The sequence below is a fragment of the Myxocyprinus asiaticus genome, chromosome 1, assembly GCF_019703515.2.
Source record: "Myxocyprinus asiaticus isolate MX2 ecotype Aquarium Trade chromosome 1, UBuf_Myxa_2, whole genome shotgun sequence".
NCBI lineage: Eukaryota > Metazoa > Chordata > Actinopteri > Cypriniformes > Catostomidae > Myxocyprinus > Myxocyprinus asiaticus.
The window spans coordinates 9727339-9744711 of record NC_059344.1 but is presented as its reverse complement, the minus strand read 5'-3'; the positions used below and the strand labels follow the sequence as shown (position 1 = coordinate 9744711).

The following is a 17373-nucleotide window of genomic DNA, read 5'->3' as shown; positions in this document are numbered from 1 at the left end:
GCTCCGAAGAGAAAATCTGAATGAGTGGTTGCATACCAGCTCCTTTTATACCCGTATGTTTGGGGGAGTGGCATGCAAATACCACTCGCCAATTTTCATTGGCCTTTTATCAAAGACCAGAGGTGTCTCAGGCTCCCAAGAGTGACCCTTAGTGTCACTACATCGACACCAACGTCAAGTGAGTGACAGATAGGGAACTGATGTTGCGCCGCTTCACTTGACAGCGCGGGAAGGATCACGGACGATCCATGGAGAACAGATAGGCTAATAGCTGAATGGATGAACGTGCTTCAAGTAGCCTACAAGATCATCACAAGTTTAATACTGACTGCAGTCTCACAATCTCAATCAATTAATCTCTGAAATCCTCTTCCCTATTGGTGTAGAATGATAATAGCAAAATTATTTTTTGTCACAAAATAACAGAATACTTAAAGTAAATGAATACAGATGCAACAGCACAACACGGCACGAAAATAATGGGACTTTACAGCTCTCAAAAGATTAAACTCAACGAAACAAACTGCACACAGTGCCTTCAATGTTGTATAATGCGATATAACGCTCTTAAAGAGACAGTAACCATTTTGCCTTTGTCCTGAACATTTACATTCCAAGTAAAAGAAAAGCACAAATGTGTTATTTTTAGTCTTTTATTTCACTCTTATCACTGTAAAATAGCACGTTTTTGAATGGCATGTAAAAATGTAAAAACAATCACTCAACCTTAATTGTTTCACTGGATCTGTTGCTATTTTAATTATCTAAAATACAAAGCACTGACTATTTAAAGTGTGAGCCTGTACATCTTGAAAGAGTTATAAACATTTACAGTTCTATAGTGTTATTATGTGCCTAGATAGTCTGTAAAATAAACTTAGTTCACCCAAAAATGAAATTTCTCTCATCATTTACTCACCCTCATGCCAGCCCAGATGTGTATGACTTTCTGTCTTCTACTGAACACAAATTAAACTTTTTAGAAGAATTTCTCAGTTCTGTTTTGTCCTTTCAATGCAAGTGAATGGTGATCAGAACTCAGAAGGTACAAAAACACATAAATACAGCATAAAAGTAATCTATACAACTCCAGTGGTTTAATCTATGTCTTCAGAAGCAATATGTGGGTGAGAAAAAGATCAATATTTAAGTTTTTTTTTTCTTTCTATAAAATCTCCTCCCTGCCCAGTAGGGGGCGATATGCTTATGTAAATCACCAAAAACAGAAGAAGAACTCTTAAGAGAGAAGAGTGCTTATGAAAGTGAAAGTGGAGATTTATAGTAAAAAATGACTTAATTATTGATCTGCTTCTCACTGCTTCTCATTTACTTGCATTGAATGGACCAACAGTTCTTCTAAACATCTTCATTCATGTTCTGCAAAAGAAAGTCATACACATCTGTGATGGCATGAGGGTGAGGAAATGATCAAATATCCCTTTAACATTCACTTATTTTTACAACACATACAATGATGTCTTATGACAAAGTGAAAATCTTTGTGAATGCCGTATGTGGTATAATGACATGGAGAGCTTAAATAATTTTCAAGTAATTACATATATTTCATATTTTTGCTGTGATCTTGTTTTATTGTTATCATCTTCACCTCCAACCCACTCTTTTGGGTGTGGGCTGACTTGGACATGACATCCCAGGCAGAATATGCATCCCACTCCGGCCCTGCCTACACTGATAGAGTTATGGACTCTGTTCAAAAACTTAGTCAGCTGCCTTGATGTTTACTGCCTACAGAAGCAGCTGCCTTCTAAGGCAGCATCTGAAATAGAACCTGAAATGATCAATCTGAACACTGTAAATAAACAGGCAGTAACTACACACATCCTGAAATAGCGCTCCTCACAGACGACATGACCAAAAAATTGATTGCTAAGCTTATGAACCTTAGTCAGAGTAGTGCCAAAAATCAAATATGGTTAGGTTGAATTATTTTAATCAGTACTTTTGGCATTGAATTAATGACACTCATAATAAATATTTCTTTCACTACCTTCGTGTCGGGAGTATACCTATAAAAACTTTAAAAAACTGCCACAGTGAGAGAAGGCTCTCCACACCACCCTCTGATACACGTACTCAGACACAATAGACATACACATCCTCACACACCTACGCTGAAGGAGTCATGGATGCCAGCACGGAACCAGTGGCCATCTGACCTACACTGTCTAAATGACTCACAGACGTCCCCTTTGTTTCCACACAACAGTGTATCTCCAAAGGTTCGGCACCATCTGTTAGCAGGTCACAAGAAGATACCAGAACGGATGCATTTTACTGAAAGTCTTAATCCATGTCTATCTCAACTGTTTAAGTGGTTTTCCAAAATTAACTTTTTATAAAAATATTTAGAACAATTATGTGTTATAAATATTATAATATAAATTCCTTTTGTTGAGTTGTCAGTTTAAATGTGGCACATGCAGAACAGGGCTGCAGCTATTTGCTTTATTTAACTGTCTCACTCTGTAACATATGTCTGGAAAGCATCATGATATGTTAGCTTTCCCCACACCCTTAACTGAATGTTGAAAAAAAAAGTAAATTACATAGTTAATCACTGGCTGTTAATTGCTGTACATTTATGTTCCACAATGCAGTGTGATCTGTTTCTGTGCTTCTTACTTTTAAGATGATGACGGAGGTGCGTAGGCACCTATTGTTTCTGTTAGTGTTCTTTTTAGGGGCCAGGCACTGAAGGGGCACACATGCGCTGTGCATAGCGTATACGGCTGTCACGTGACAAAAGAATAAACGAATTGGACAAGAAGACTCGAGAGGTGAACTAATCATTTGTTTCCTGAACAGCGCCTATGCGGTTTTCACGTAACAAACGAACAGAGGTTGTGAATGCGCATGCGCGGCCAACACAAAATGAACGAATCACTCTTCTGCAACATTACACACTCAATGGATTTCCCATTTATTTATCATCAAAGGTGTTTATGTCTTCTCAAGTTTATTATTTGTTTTAGATCTGGGGTCCGTTCTTCGTACCTCGCTAATTACATCCAAGATAAAATGACACATCCAAGATGACATCATTGTGCTAATCATGATCTGGCTAATTAGGTTCTAAGAACACACCTGTTGTTTATGACTAGTATCCCTGGATTGAGTTGTCTGGGATAATTGCACGTTCATGCATTGGTTTAAAAGGGGATATGTATCGATAGTAGAAACCTTGATCAGCAAAGCTGTTAATGGCTGGTCACCATGGCCAAAGAGCGCGCCCAGTTTTTCTCCGCAACAGAGCAAGAGCTATTGCTCGAAGGTTATGCGGAATTTGAGGGTTTAATTAAAACGCCAGGGAACACCTCAAAGTCTGCAAAAGCCAGGAGAGAGGGCTGGCAAAAAGTAGCAAACAAATTAAAAGTGTAAGTGGTGACCATGTTAGATGTTTTTATCCCTTATTACAGTATATATTTTTGTATTTTAATAATTTCATAATTACTTTGTTTATCATATTTAATGTCAGAGCCACCATGTGACCCACTAGAACATGGGAACAAGTAAAAGTGAAATACAAGAATATTCTACAAAATGGTAATCTTTACTACTTATACTTTTCTTAGTCTCTTTTAAAAAGACACTGTTAAATTATGTGTTTCTCTGTTTATAACAGCAACCAAGAAAAAGGCTAAAAAAAAAAAACAAACAAAAAAAACAGGTGGTGGTCCTGCACCCCCACGTTATACCCCGGCAGAAGAGCTGGCTCTTGGGTTGAATGTGAACCGACCCATTGTGGAGGGCATCCCTGGGGGCAGCTCTTGCTTAGACCCACATCCAGGTACCAGTAGAAGCAACATCTTCATTACTGGTAAATGAGCTTTCAATTCTCTTAGTACACTGTAAAATAATTTGTTGCTGCATTAAATTAAGTATAATCCAAATGGCTGTTACAGTCATTTCAACTATGTTAAATCTTGATTAGTGATGAATTGCTTTAACTTAAAGTGAACTGTTAACTCTTATTTAGAGTTAATGTAAAAATATGTTGCCATGAGTTATTAATCACATTTTTTACAGTGGTTCATTGTAATGACATTGTGTTGTTTTACATAATACACCAACACTTTTACCTGTTCCCAAGCAAGTGCTGGCTGAAGCATGTGCAGTAAGTGGACTTTTTCTGACTTTTTACATCAAAAGGGAAGAAAGCGCAACACTTTGTAATGCCCATTTGTTTTCATTGCACAGGACAGTGAAGAAACCCTCTCAGATGACTGTCCTTTGGAGGAAGTACCTGTAAGTGCATAAATAACTTGACTTAATTTATATATACTCATGTACCTATTATTTCTGACTGCAATATGAGTTACAGGAGTCCACATCCACAGAAAGGCCCACAGAAGAGTCTGCACAGAGAAGTGATACAGAGGTGGGAGGTGTTGTACTTTTCCTTTTTATTTTTGTTGCATGAGGCATGTATTGTTCATTGTTTTGTCCACATGGCACAGGGTGACATCCGTTCCCTATATAAACGGAGTCTTCAACAGTCTTTTTTTCCCTGAAAAAAACAAAAATGAAGGGGAGAAATAGAACTTGATCACTTAAAGAAGAAGAAACTGGCACTAGAGATAGCACTTACTCTGAAGTTCCTTTTGAAGCAGCTCTAATACACCATTTCACACAGAGTACTATTGTTGACCTTACATAATATCTCTTATTGCAGGCAAAAGATGACTGATTACTTTCCTTTACAAAGAATAATTGAAATAAAACTCTCAAGAGACTAAGCATATTTGTCTTGTCTTTTATTAAACTTATCAAAAATGGTGTTCCACAATTCTGTCTCGTGCAGCTCTGCCACTAGGTTGGTCCAAGTGCACTGGCTGGAGGTGATCATCAGGCTGCACCTCCACCACAGGGGTTCTCTCCTTTCTGATGGTGGCAATGTTGTGTAATACGGCACATGCAGGCCCAATGTCACAGGCCCTGTCAGGTGCAACCCTCAGACTGTTCAGACACTAAAATCTTCACTTTAGTTGCCCAAAGGTCATTTTAATGCGTGCCCTTGTCCTGGCTAGAGCTGCATTGTAACAGGTTTGTGGTCCGGGGTTTGGGTCAGGGAATGGCGTCATAAAATACTGCCTGCAGGCATAGCCCCTGTCTCCAAGCAGGATCCTGTCATAATCACCTGTATAATGGAAAAATGCAGTTTTGTTAGGCCCAGCATAAGTGTATGTAATACAGTGACCTTGACATCTATATTTTCCCTTACCACGTTCAAATAATGTGCATGAATGTGACTCTGAAAATTCTTGAGTCATGCACAGATCTAGGCCATTTTGCTTCCACATTTGTGATATGGCACATAGAGTCACACACCATCTAAGAGATTTTAGTCCGTCAACTGTGTGTGTGTGTGTATATATATATATATAACATTCCTTTTTGATATATTACTAATCTGGAATATTAAGAATCCTAATAGTAATTTACCTGCGCATTTACACTGTGAACCCCTTTTCTGTTCACAAAATCTCTTTCACTGGGGCCTGGTGGGGCCTTGATGGGGATGTGTGTGCAGTCTATGGCACCAATCACATTAGGGAAGCCTGGGGGACACATAAGTCATACTTATTGGCATGGTCATGATTGCATGATCTTCATTAACAATTTTTAATGTACCTGCAATGGCGAAAAAATTCTGTTTTATAACCTGGGGCGTTAAGTGGGTTGGAAATACCACAAAAACCCCTAAAAACTGCTTGAGCACCAGGTAAACTTTGCGAATGGCACGACAGACAGCACTTTTCACCAAGTTCTCCGCATCTCCAATAGTGTAAAGGAAAGCGCCACTTGCAAAGAATCTCAGGGCAATGCACACAGTTTGTGCTGTGGCTAAAGCCCGACTCTGAGTCGAACATTTAATATGTGGTTCCAACAAATTAATGTAAATGACACCCTCACGAGAAAACTGATATCTCTCAAAGAGTATAGCATCGTGCTGTGCTAAAGGATCCTGTCTATCCCGCAATACGCAATTTAATTCGAAAAGCTTTGCGAATTATCCTTGCACCTTCTGCAACAGGTTGCTGTCGTAAAAACAGACAAGACATGGCTGTTACAGACTTCGCTTATCACCTCAGCTTATAAAGCCGCAATCTAATCTTGTTTACATGAAATAAACCTGCTCCTGAGCAGGTTTAAGCTTACGGACCTGTTGCTATGACAGCAAGTCCAGGATGAGCGTCGAAGAACCTAACAATCCAAGATCATGACAAATCGTCAATAATAAAATCCAGCTGACTGAGTTAGCGACATACGAAGAACGGACCCCTGAATATGAAAAGGTTAATTAGTGTTTGACAAAGAAGTGCTTGGTGCAGATGTAACCTGACACCAGTACTCGCTCGCACTGCAAAGCTTAATAAACAGATCCTATCTGATCATATCCTAATTTTTTTGTCTCACCTGTTTTCAGTTAAGACATATTTGACTGTTTTTACAGAGTGTGCGTTCCCACACTGGAAAAAAAAAATTCAGTGTTTTATCTGCTTACTATAAACCACCCTGTAGTAATTAACTTTAATTTATTGCTGCTTGTTATTTTTATTCATGCAGACTAAAATATCATAAATATCATAATATAAAAATAAACCAATAATTTCACCTTCCTACTAGGAAAAGTGCAATGGCACACCACAAGATGTTAGACTTCATTGCACTCTACTTTTGCCAAGACGCAGAGGCCTGTCATCACACAAACATTCCAAAATCAGAAAGATACACAAACTTGGTACTATACCTTGACCTTTGTTTAAAAAATATCACTCTGTGAAGCAAAGTTCTGCATTACATGATGATAACACTTGTTTAACAAACATTTGTTCTAATCAAGTGTTCTAATCATGCTACATTGTACTCTTTCTATAAGTACCTGTAATGCAAATGCGAGCATTGCAGCATCATTTATAATATGGTTGCTCTGACATGTCTCTAATAACAGTCTAACACCTGCTAAGCTAACAGGATTGTTCCAAGTTATGACCATCATGCAATTAAATGCCATTATGATCAAAGATATCAAGTAGAAATATCCCACATCCAAGTTTCATGTAACACAACATAATGACTAGACATTCATTTTGATAACAGTTACATCCTGGCAACCAAAAAATACAATTCCTGCATTCATCTCCAAAACATCACATTTATGTTAGTTTGTCCTTCACACTCTCATTTTCATCCTGTCAAAAACCAAATATGGGGCTACTGTGAATAAGGTCCATGTGTGCTTGGACCCCGATGATTGCTGCTTGCGGCTATATTTAGGGGTACAAGCCCGAAGTGCTGAAACCTTATTGTATTTGTTAGGATTATTTTTAGTGTTCTTTTTATTAGGGGCCAAGCACCGAAGGTGCGTAGGCACCTATGGTGCTTGTTAGTGTTCTTTTTATTATTATTATTATTATTATTATTATTATTATTATGTATACATTTCCTATGGCAGCCCATAGAACCGTTCCTGGGAAAGTTATGAAATTTTGGACACAGGTAGAAGACAGTCAGAAGTGATACCATAGCAAATTTGTAGTCTTTATCTCAAACCCTCTAGAGCCACCAACAGTTCAAAGTTTCACTCATGTTTGTGCTAATACATTTTGAACCGTAAGTCCTAGAGACAATATTATTTTCCCCCTGATTCCTGAGCTCATGCCGAGTCGGCTAGATTTTCAGTCATTTTGAATTTTCAGAAAAACCTACTTTTCCGAACTCGTCCTAGGCCGTACGTCCAATTTGCATGAAAATTGACGTGCATCGTCTGGAGACACTCCTAATGTTATTAAAAGAATTTTGATAGACCAAACCGTTTTTGAATGGCGGTTCAACAAATTCAACGAATAACGCGCAAAATTGAATTTGAGGCTATATCTCCACAGCACTTTGACGGATTGTGATGAAACTTGGTATGTGTCATAGCCATAATGCCCACAGGTGACCTTCAGCGTTCCGGCGCAGTGCCCCCATGGGTCAGGAGATATTAAAAAATGGCTATTTTTGCTTATAACTTCTGAACGGTTTGTCCTAAAATCATGAAACTGAACTCTTTAGATTCTGCAGGGCATACCATGTCGAATGTTACCAATTTTGCCTATGTCAGCGATTTTGGGTGTTGGCCATTTTGAATTTAGTTGTAAAATGTTGTGTTTTACAAACGCTTTGGCATATCATTACGAAAATCTGTATGTGTCATCGGCACAATGCCCTGAAGGTGCTCAACAAGTTTCAGGACATTGCTAGATTGTGGTCAAAAAATATAACGAAACATAAAAATGCTAATAACTTTTGATAATTTTAGCCCATTGGTATGACACTGGTCTTGTTAGATTTCTTGGGTCAAGCCAAGTTTAACAATACCACATTTGTCATGGTCGGCCAAACTTCCTGTCGGCCATTATTAATTTAACTGAAAACCTACTTTTTCTAACTCCTCCTAGACAGTTTGTCCGTTTTTCACCAAATTTGGCTCAGATCAAATTTAGACCATGCCGACAAAAAGATGTTCAAAGATTTTTGAAAGACCAAACCGTTCTCGAATAACTCACGAAAAATTTGACAACGAGCACTCCAAATCAATTGTTAGCCTATATCTCCGCAACGTTCCAAGAGTGACATACTCATATTTAAATGACTGGGTCTACAGACCTATTTATGGACTTTTTTTTAAAGAAACATGGGAGATTACTGTGCAAGTGAAATCAGTTATTTAAGTGAAATTTAAAAAAAGTTATAGAAGTTTGAGTTTATTGAAATAAAAATGCACTGCACTTTCAATTTTATTTTATTAAAGTGGCCACAGGATGAAATCAGAACTCCATTGGTGCAAGAATGAAAAGTAATTTCAGAATTTTTTTGAAAAACTAATTTCAGAAACACCACTCAAACGACATGAGGACACTATTTTATTGCAAAACATTATATAAAATTAATTACAGATTACAATTATTATAATTATATTTATAATGCATGGTTACAGTGTAAGTATTGTTAGCAGTGGAAGCCAGTAATTATTCACATTTCTAACAAACATAGCGTATCTTTCTGCCATAAATTATATAATAGTTTGTTTACATCACCAAATAAATAATACATGATCCAAAGAGCTCATTCATTCACTTACTAATCAACGCATGTGCATGTAGCCTGAAGCCGCCTTTTCACTGTCTCTGACATTTGCATACGACTGTCGTTTTTCTCCCCCTAGTGGCAGTTGTGATGAATTGTAATTTTGCTCACAACAATGGTTTACCTCAGAATGACATTATTGTGTGTGATTTTGTTGAGCAGATTAATTAATTCAATAAAATTCAGGATTAATATTCACTCAGTATTTATTATTAACAGAATTATTAGGGCTCAAGCCCTGAAAGAGCGAAGACCCCTATTGTAATCGTTAGTGTTCTTATTATTCTTTTTTTTCTGCCATGGGAGTCTATGGCAGCCCATAGATCCGTTCACAGGAAAGTTATGAAATTTTGCACCCAGTTAGAGGACAGTCTGATTTGATACCACAGCAAATTTGGAGTCTGTAACTCAAACCCTTTAGTGCCACCAACAGGTAAAAATGTCACTCATGTTTACACTAATAACTTTTGAACTGTAAGTCCTAGAGACAAAATTCCTGATTCCTGAGCTCACGCCAAGTCCTTGGTTTCAATTTCCGCCATTTTGAATTTTAAGGAAACACGTTTTTTCGCTACTCCTACAATTTTTGTCTGATTTCCACCAAAACTGATAACAAAAAAGTTATCACTTTTTTTTTCGATGTTTGAAATCATTCCTGAGAAATGGCATCACGAAGTTGACGGCGAGCACGCCAAAATGGACTTCATGCTGTATCTCTGCAACACTTTGACAGATTGTGACGAAACTTGGTATGTTTCATCGTCATCATGCCTTGAGGTCACCTGCAGCGCTTCACCACACTGCCCCCTATTGGTCAGGAGATAGAAAAAAATGCTATTTTGGCTTATAACTCTTGAATGCTTTGGCCAAAAATGATAAAACAGGTCTCTTTAGATTCAGTGAAACACACCCAATTTTCCCATGTCGGCCATTTTGGGCATTGGCCATTTTGAATTTTGTCGCAAAATGTTGTATTTTATGAATGCATTGGCATATCATTACGAAACTTTGTATGTGTCATCAGGACCATGCCCTGAAGGTGCCTGAGAAGTTTGGGTCCGGCACCACTTTGTGAGCTTATAACTTTTAGTGGCGTTGGTCTATTTTCACAGGACTGTTCTCTTTAAGTTTGGGAGGACTTGCCGAGTGCAATGTTATCATATTTGCTATGGTTCGCCTTATGGCCTGTTGCCACTTCGAAAATAGTTCCGAAAATACTTTAGCGAATTGCTTCAAAGCCATTTGTCCGATCGGAATGAAACCACCAAAATAAGAAGCATCATTAGTACATTTCTATAGTTAAAAGAGAACATGGCAAAATTTTGCTCGTAAATGCCAAAAACAGGCTGATGAATTTTAAAAGTGGTCTCTGCTTTTACATAAATTGATGTAACACTTAAGTGAAAATGAGATATTTTCACAAAACTTGACACACTTATATAAGGGCTCAACCTGACAACACACAGAAAAAGTTGTGGGGTTTGGCTTTTTGGTGGCACTACAACAGGGAACAATATGAAAGTGGCTCGAAATATAGAAACATTGGTCCAGTTGGTCTTGCATTCAGTGTCTTTTTGGGAGTTGCCATCATTGATCATGAGGACAGTTGCATATATTGAGAAACATGGCAGCCACTGGCCAATCATCAACAAATTTGACATTGAGAACACCAAAATGGACTTGAGGCTGTATGGTTTGCATTTTTGTGAGACTGGTCTTGTTAGATTGTGTGGGTCATGCAGAGAGCAATGATACCATGGTTGGCCATGAATTTATGTAAACGTTTTGTTGTTGCTATTTTGTCCAAATCAACCTGAAATTGAAATCTGCTGATTATTTGCAGACCATGCCTGAAAATATTAGCAAATAGATTTTTGTTGTTTAGAACTGTTTCACAAACAAATTTGAAAGTACCAAATTTATTTTTTAAAAAAAATACCAAAGAGGAATTAAGGCTGTTGCATTTGCTTAGTAAAATGAAAATATTTTAGGACCTTGCCCTGGGGGATCATTGTGAATTCTGGATGCCCTGTAGTAAACAAAGGATCCAAAAAATCCTACAAAGTGCTTCAGAATACACAAAACAATGTATAGTGTGCAATGTTGCACTTACCCTCTGCACAACCTTGAGTATATGCTCATTATCAATGTACTAATAGCCAAAAGAGCAAGCACTTTTGTTCTGTTGATGATAGAGATTTTAATGTGCAACTAGTACATGCAAATAGAACAGTATTGTATCTTGAGAAACATGGCCATAGATGTTTGTTTTTTTATCTTTAACTCCTACAACATTCATCAGAATTCTAACTTAAAATGTGTTATGATGCTTCTTTCGCTGCTCATGCTGCCGATAATTGGCTTGACCCCAGTATTGCTGCTTGTAGCTATATTTTATCATTATTACTGTTTTATAGTTAATAATATAATAATTAACAGCAACAACCCTAATTCAGCAAATATTAATCAGAAATTCATAGATGTGATTTTAAATATGTAGGTTTTGTGTGTGCAGAAATAAATGACACATGTTCACATTTAATCACACGTTTACTGTAATTCCAAAAGCTTTTTGTGATATTTGCAATGTCAATCAGCAATCATTTCTGACTTCTACATTATTAATTGGCCAAAAGACAGAAGTAGCAGGCATTTAGAAAAAAGTTTGACAAAATCTATTGATATTTCTCACTTCGCGCTGATAATTTTGCATGAATACATCACTTCCGGTCGGGCGGTCGTATATTTTAACGCAGCCAAGGCTCAAATCGGATCCGAAAATGTCGCATCTGGAGACGGTTGGAACCTCACACAGTCCCCGTGTGACTTTCCATTGGAATTGAATGACTTCCGGTCTATCTTCTGTCGTTTGTCGGATGCAGTGAAAAAACTATGAGTCCAAACAAAAATATGCGCTCCTGCCGGTTTAGCATTTATTCCTCCTCAAAACTGCATGGAACTTAATCCAAAGTACTCAAATCTAGCTAGATTGTGATGTTTTTGCATAGATCCATTGAAAGAAGCAGCGAAAATTTTAGATTTCGGCTCCGATTAGTCATCAGAAACTTAAGAAATCTCAGAGCGTAATGGTGGCCTTAGGTTCTCTAACCAAACAAACACTAGAAAGACCTCACTGTTCTGGAATGAGCAAGGTCAACCCCTGTAACCATAGAAATGTCATACCAGTGGCTACATGACCTATCAATCAAATCTTGACTAGCGATCCATTGGCTGGATCTATTGACTGAAACAGCAAATGCACATTTTGGAGAGGCCTTGGAGCCTTTCATCTGGTTTGATTGACAGCTCTGCCTGTGAATCACAAAGAGACTCGTGGGTGGGCTCAAACAACGTGGAAGTTTCACCAGAATAGAAGGGACCTCAAGACGTCGATGCTGATTGATAAAATAAGTTTTATAATCAATATTTTATTGATAATGGACATTTTAATTTACGTGATGAATTTTTTACTCAATTTTCACTGTTTGTATAAAATGGTTGACTACTTTCAATCATGGGCATTACCATGGATTGTATGCTTGAATGTCCTGCCATCATCCAATCGGATCATGACCAGAAGATATAAAAGTTACCGCTCACATGTTGCATGTTTTAAAATCCACTCTTTGGCTCGCATCAGAAATATGGAAAATGCTGCCTTCGGAGACTGTATACGGAGGTAGGATGAAAATCTGGTGTCTTTCAAAATGTTCTGAGACCCGTTTAACATTAAGATTAGACAGCAAATAAACACGGTGTTAAGCTACGTTCACACCGCAGCTGAATGTAGCCCAGATCTGATTTTTTAATCTAATCTGATTTTTTTGTTAGGTTGTTCACATGACATTTTAAATGTAGCCCATATCAGACACTGGTCTGAATAGCCAACACTCTTAAACTGACCCACATGCTATAACACTTCATAAGCATGCATATAATAAACTCCGGCATGTTCATAGTATGAATAATTAATTAAATTATAATTCAAAATTGTATTATCCGTTTTTAACGCAGATAGGACACATGCCTATCTGATAATATATCCGCGAGTGAAAGACCGTTGATAGATAAATTATTTTTATGTAGTCATTTGCCTTCGTATGGTGGAATTTAAATAATAAGTGTAATATTACATTGCACTTCTCACATATGTGCCCAAATGGAAAACTAATACTAATAGAGATATAATGTCTTTGATTATTCACTATAACTAAGTTCTAAATGTGCTTTCTTTGTTAACATTTTGAATTTAGACCTGAATTGAATATATACTACATTCTAGTTGTAAAAAAATTACATTGAACTGGCCCTAGGCTTTGTTTGTTAGTCAGAAACAAAGGTTTCTGAGGGTTCCGGATGTTTTTGAATGTTTTAGAGGATAGTTGTAGCATAATTCTGGGGCTTGTGAGAATGTGTGTTTTCTTTGTTACAATTTTGAGTTTAGGCCAGAATTGAATCAGTCAGTAAATAATTTCTGGTTGCAGTATTTGAAATTGTATCTCTCAGTAACAAAAATACATTGAACTGGCCCTGGGTTTTGTTTGTTAGTCAGAAACAGTTGTGCAGAAACAGGTTCTGGAGGTTTTTGAATGTTTTAGAGGATAGTTGTAGCATAATTCTGGGGCTTGTGAAAATGTGTGTTTTCTTTGTTCAAATTGAGTTTAGGCCAGGATTGAATCAGTCAGTAAATAATTTCTGGTTGCAGTATTTAAAATTGTATCTTGTCAGTAACAAAAATACATTGAACTGGCCCTGGGCTTTGTTTGTTAGTCAGAAATAGTTGGGCAGAAACAGGTTCTGGAATGATTTAGGTGATGGCTCTTGCATTGGAATTAATGATTTAGGTGATGGTTGTTGCATTGTCCTGGGACAGGTGGGAATATTCTGTATGGTTCTGAATGTTTTAGCTGATGCCTGTTGCATTGGAATGAATGTTCTGGAATGATTTAGGTGATGGTTGTTGCATTGTCCTGGGCCAGGTGGGAATACGTGTGAATATTCTAAATGGTTCTGAATGTACTGGAATGTTTTAGCTGATGGCTGTTGTTCTGGAATGATTTAGGTGAAGGTTGTTGCATTGGAATTAATGCTCTGGAATGATTTAGGAGTGAATAATACAATATTTTGTGAATATTGTGTGAATAGTTTTTAAATAATTACTACTTTTCCAATTTAGAATGCCACCAGCAAGGAATGGACCTGTGTATAGTGTGCAGGATGTTCTTGCTATCATCCAAAACGGAGAGAGTGACTTTGAGTTGGATTCAGACGACAGTGATGCAAGTGATAGAGAAACAGATGAAGATGCCGGTGAAGTGGACAAAGAAAACCAACAACCCACTGAACCCACTGACTGCCCAGACGATGATTATGAGGACATTGAGCTACAACTAAAGAAACCGACCATGCCCCGTGACCGGTATCGTTGGCTGAAAAGGGATTTTGTCAGTCCCAATACTGATTTTTCTGGTCCAGATGTCACCAATGGTGATGTTTCCATCCATACACCACTGGAGTACTTCCAGAGGTACATGTCAGAAGACATGCTTCAGGCTCTGACACAAAACACAAATGAGTACAAATTTCCTAAGACTGGAAGATCTGTTAACACCAATAAAAAAGAAATCGAGAAAGTGATTGGAATTTACTTGAAGATGGGCCTAGTTCAAATGTCTGGAGTCAGTATGTATTGGGAGACAGCCCTATGGTACAACCAAGTTTCAGATGTGATTTCATGCAGCAGATTCCAAGAACTGCTGAGATCGTTACATTTTGTCAACAACTTGACAGTGCCAGAGACAGAAAAGACAGACAAACTTTAGAAACTATGACCTTGGCTCGACTCATTCAGAGAGAAGTGACTGCAGGTTGTACCGGAAGAACACAACTCTGTGGATGAGATGATGATCTCTTTCAAGGGGAAATTCAGCAGCATAAATTCAGTGTGGGGGTTCAAATTATGGGTGAGAAGTGGAATCTCTGGCATGGTGTGTGATTTTGAGGTGTACCAAGGCAGTGTCAATGGACATCGAGCCAAATCTGAACTTGGATTGTCAGGGGATGTTGTGATGAAGCTTGCTTCCACACTTCCAGAAGGGCAGAACTACAAAATCTATGCAGACAACTATTTCACCTGCATCCCATTGGTAGTTCAGCTCCTTCGTCGTGGAATTCATTATGTGGGAACAGCCAGACAGGTACGCTTACCCAACTGTAACCTTGCAGACGAGAAGAGCTTGAAGAAGAGTGGGAGAGGAAGCTTTGACTTCAGAGTCGAGGGGAACCACAACATCTGTGCTGTCAAATGGTTTGACAACAGGGCGGTGACACTTGTGTCATCCTTTGCTGGTCCAGAACCTGTGCAGAAAATTAAACGCTGGGACAAAGCCACCTTGTGGGAACTTGCAACAAATTCATGGGAGGTGTGGATTTATTGGATTCATTTGCTAGCAAAAATAAGTTCCGCATAAAATCGAAACGGTGGTACCTGTACATCTTCTGGCACACCATTATTCTCGATGTGATCAACACCTGGCTCCTCTACAAGCGAGACTGCAAAGCGCTCAAGATTTTGCCAAAAGAGATGCTGAAAAGGAGACAGTTTCAGGCAGAACTAGCAGATTCTCTTATCCTGGTGAGAATGCATTTTTGCTATTTACTGTTTGTAATATGTTTAATATTTCACTGTTTATAACATATCTGACTTGTATCTTAATGTATTTTTGACATCTTAATTGATTCTGTTCTAATCCAATTCAGGTGAACACAACTCCAATTAAACCAAAGAGAGGGCAACCATCTTCAGCCGGTGGCAGCCCAGTAACACAGACGGTGACATCAAGGAGCCTTTTTAATGCTCACAAGAGACCGTCCTCAGATGTAAGTGAACCAAACAGGACCCCAGCTTAGAGGCCATCTGCACACCCCCCGTGGACGTGCACAGGGATATGGTTGCACATTTACCAGTGAAGACAACAAGAGGACGCTGCAGACTCTGTAAAACTGGCTACACCAATACTCTATGCCGCAAGTGCAATGTTCGTCTTTGTTTTTTGGAGGACAAGACTGTCTTTGGGACTACCATACCTGAAGTTTGAGACTAAGTCTAAGTTCAGTTTGTAAAAAAATGTTTTCCTGTTTTCCTATATATTTTTTTAATAAATAACAATTAATAAAAAATATGACTGTTGTGTGATTTATTATTCATGATATATACAGTTATGGGGCTACATAAGCAATCAACTGTGCAAACAAACACTTAGTTGTTCTGTATATTTGTTTAGACAATGCAAGTACAAATACAGGATTTCTGCTGCCCTCCCTGACCACTGTTGTAATATTACAACCTATCATTAAAAAAGTACTAAAACGTAAAAAAAATTTAAAACCTTTTTTTCTGCATCAGAGGCCTCCTACAATAACATCTGAAAGGTAAAAAATGTTTTGCTCATTTATTTTAAAATTTGGCCTTCACAGGGTTAATCTACTAGATAATGTCAACAGTGGTATTTAATTAACAGTATGAGAGGCCATTGAATGCCTTTAAAAAATGACACAATAACATAACTTTATTGTCAAAAAACCCTTCCAACATCTGTATAAATTTTAAAACTCATTTAAAAAGGAACATTTTATAGGCTTGTTACAATTTTCTACATAAGTAACCAGCCACAATACTCTTTTATAATGCAACAGTTAAAGTGCTGACATTTCAAGCAACAAATTGCACATTTGTAAAAAAAAAAACAATAATCAAAGGATACATATTCAAAAATAATAATAAAAAAAAATTATAACGCTAATAAATTTCTTGAACGGTTCTTGAAAAGGAAATGTGCAATGTTCCAGGCTGTGACAATCATCTGAACTGAAATCTCAATAGGAGCATGAACATCAGTGCCTGTAGCAAAACTACAGCCTTATACTTATTTTGTTTTTCAGTCCTTGGACTTTAGAGGAGAGCCTTTCAGAAACCATTTGCATAAGGACTTTCTGTATGAATTCATAGTAGTATTTGAGCTCTTTTGGGTATGCCAAATTAAGCGCATAGATTGCACCCAGCATCACTGCACAGGCTTGTGCTACAGATCAGATGTGTTCCAAAATGACCCCATCAACAAAAATTCCAATTTCCTCATAGTGTCCAAGATCTCCTCCTTCCTTTCAGATGATATAAATGGCCACGGTGGTGTTGCCAAGTCTTTCAAAACATCATCT

At 37.8% G+C, this 17373-nt stretch overlaps 1 protein-coding gene and 1 pseudogene across 1 annotated transcript; one reads left to right on the top strand and one right to left on the bottom strand.

Annotated features, from left to right (window-relative positions):
• Positions 1 to 4781: 4781 nt before the first annotated feature.
• Positions 4782 to 6086, bottom strand: LOC127447926 (putative nuclease HARBI1; annotated as a pseudogene).
• Positions 6087 to 12714: 6628 nt separating this feature from the next.
• Positions 12715 to 16231, top strand: LOC127442736 (uncharacterized). The gene is made up of 3 exons (XM_051700916.1): positions 12715 to 12835; positions 14333 to 15790; positions 15916 to 16231. The coding sequence occupies exons 1-2, from the start codon at positions 12726 to 12728 to the stop codon at positions 14976 to 14978; spliced, it is 756 nt and encodes a 251-aa protein (XP_051556876.1). The 5' UTR covers positions 12715 to 12725; the 3' UTR covers positions 14979 to 15790; positions 15916 to 16231.
• The last annotated feature ends 1142 nt before the right edge of the window (positions 16232 to 17373 follow it).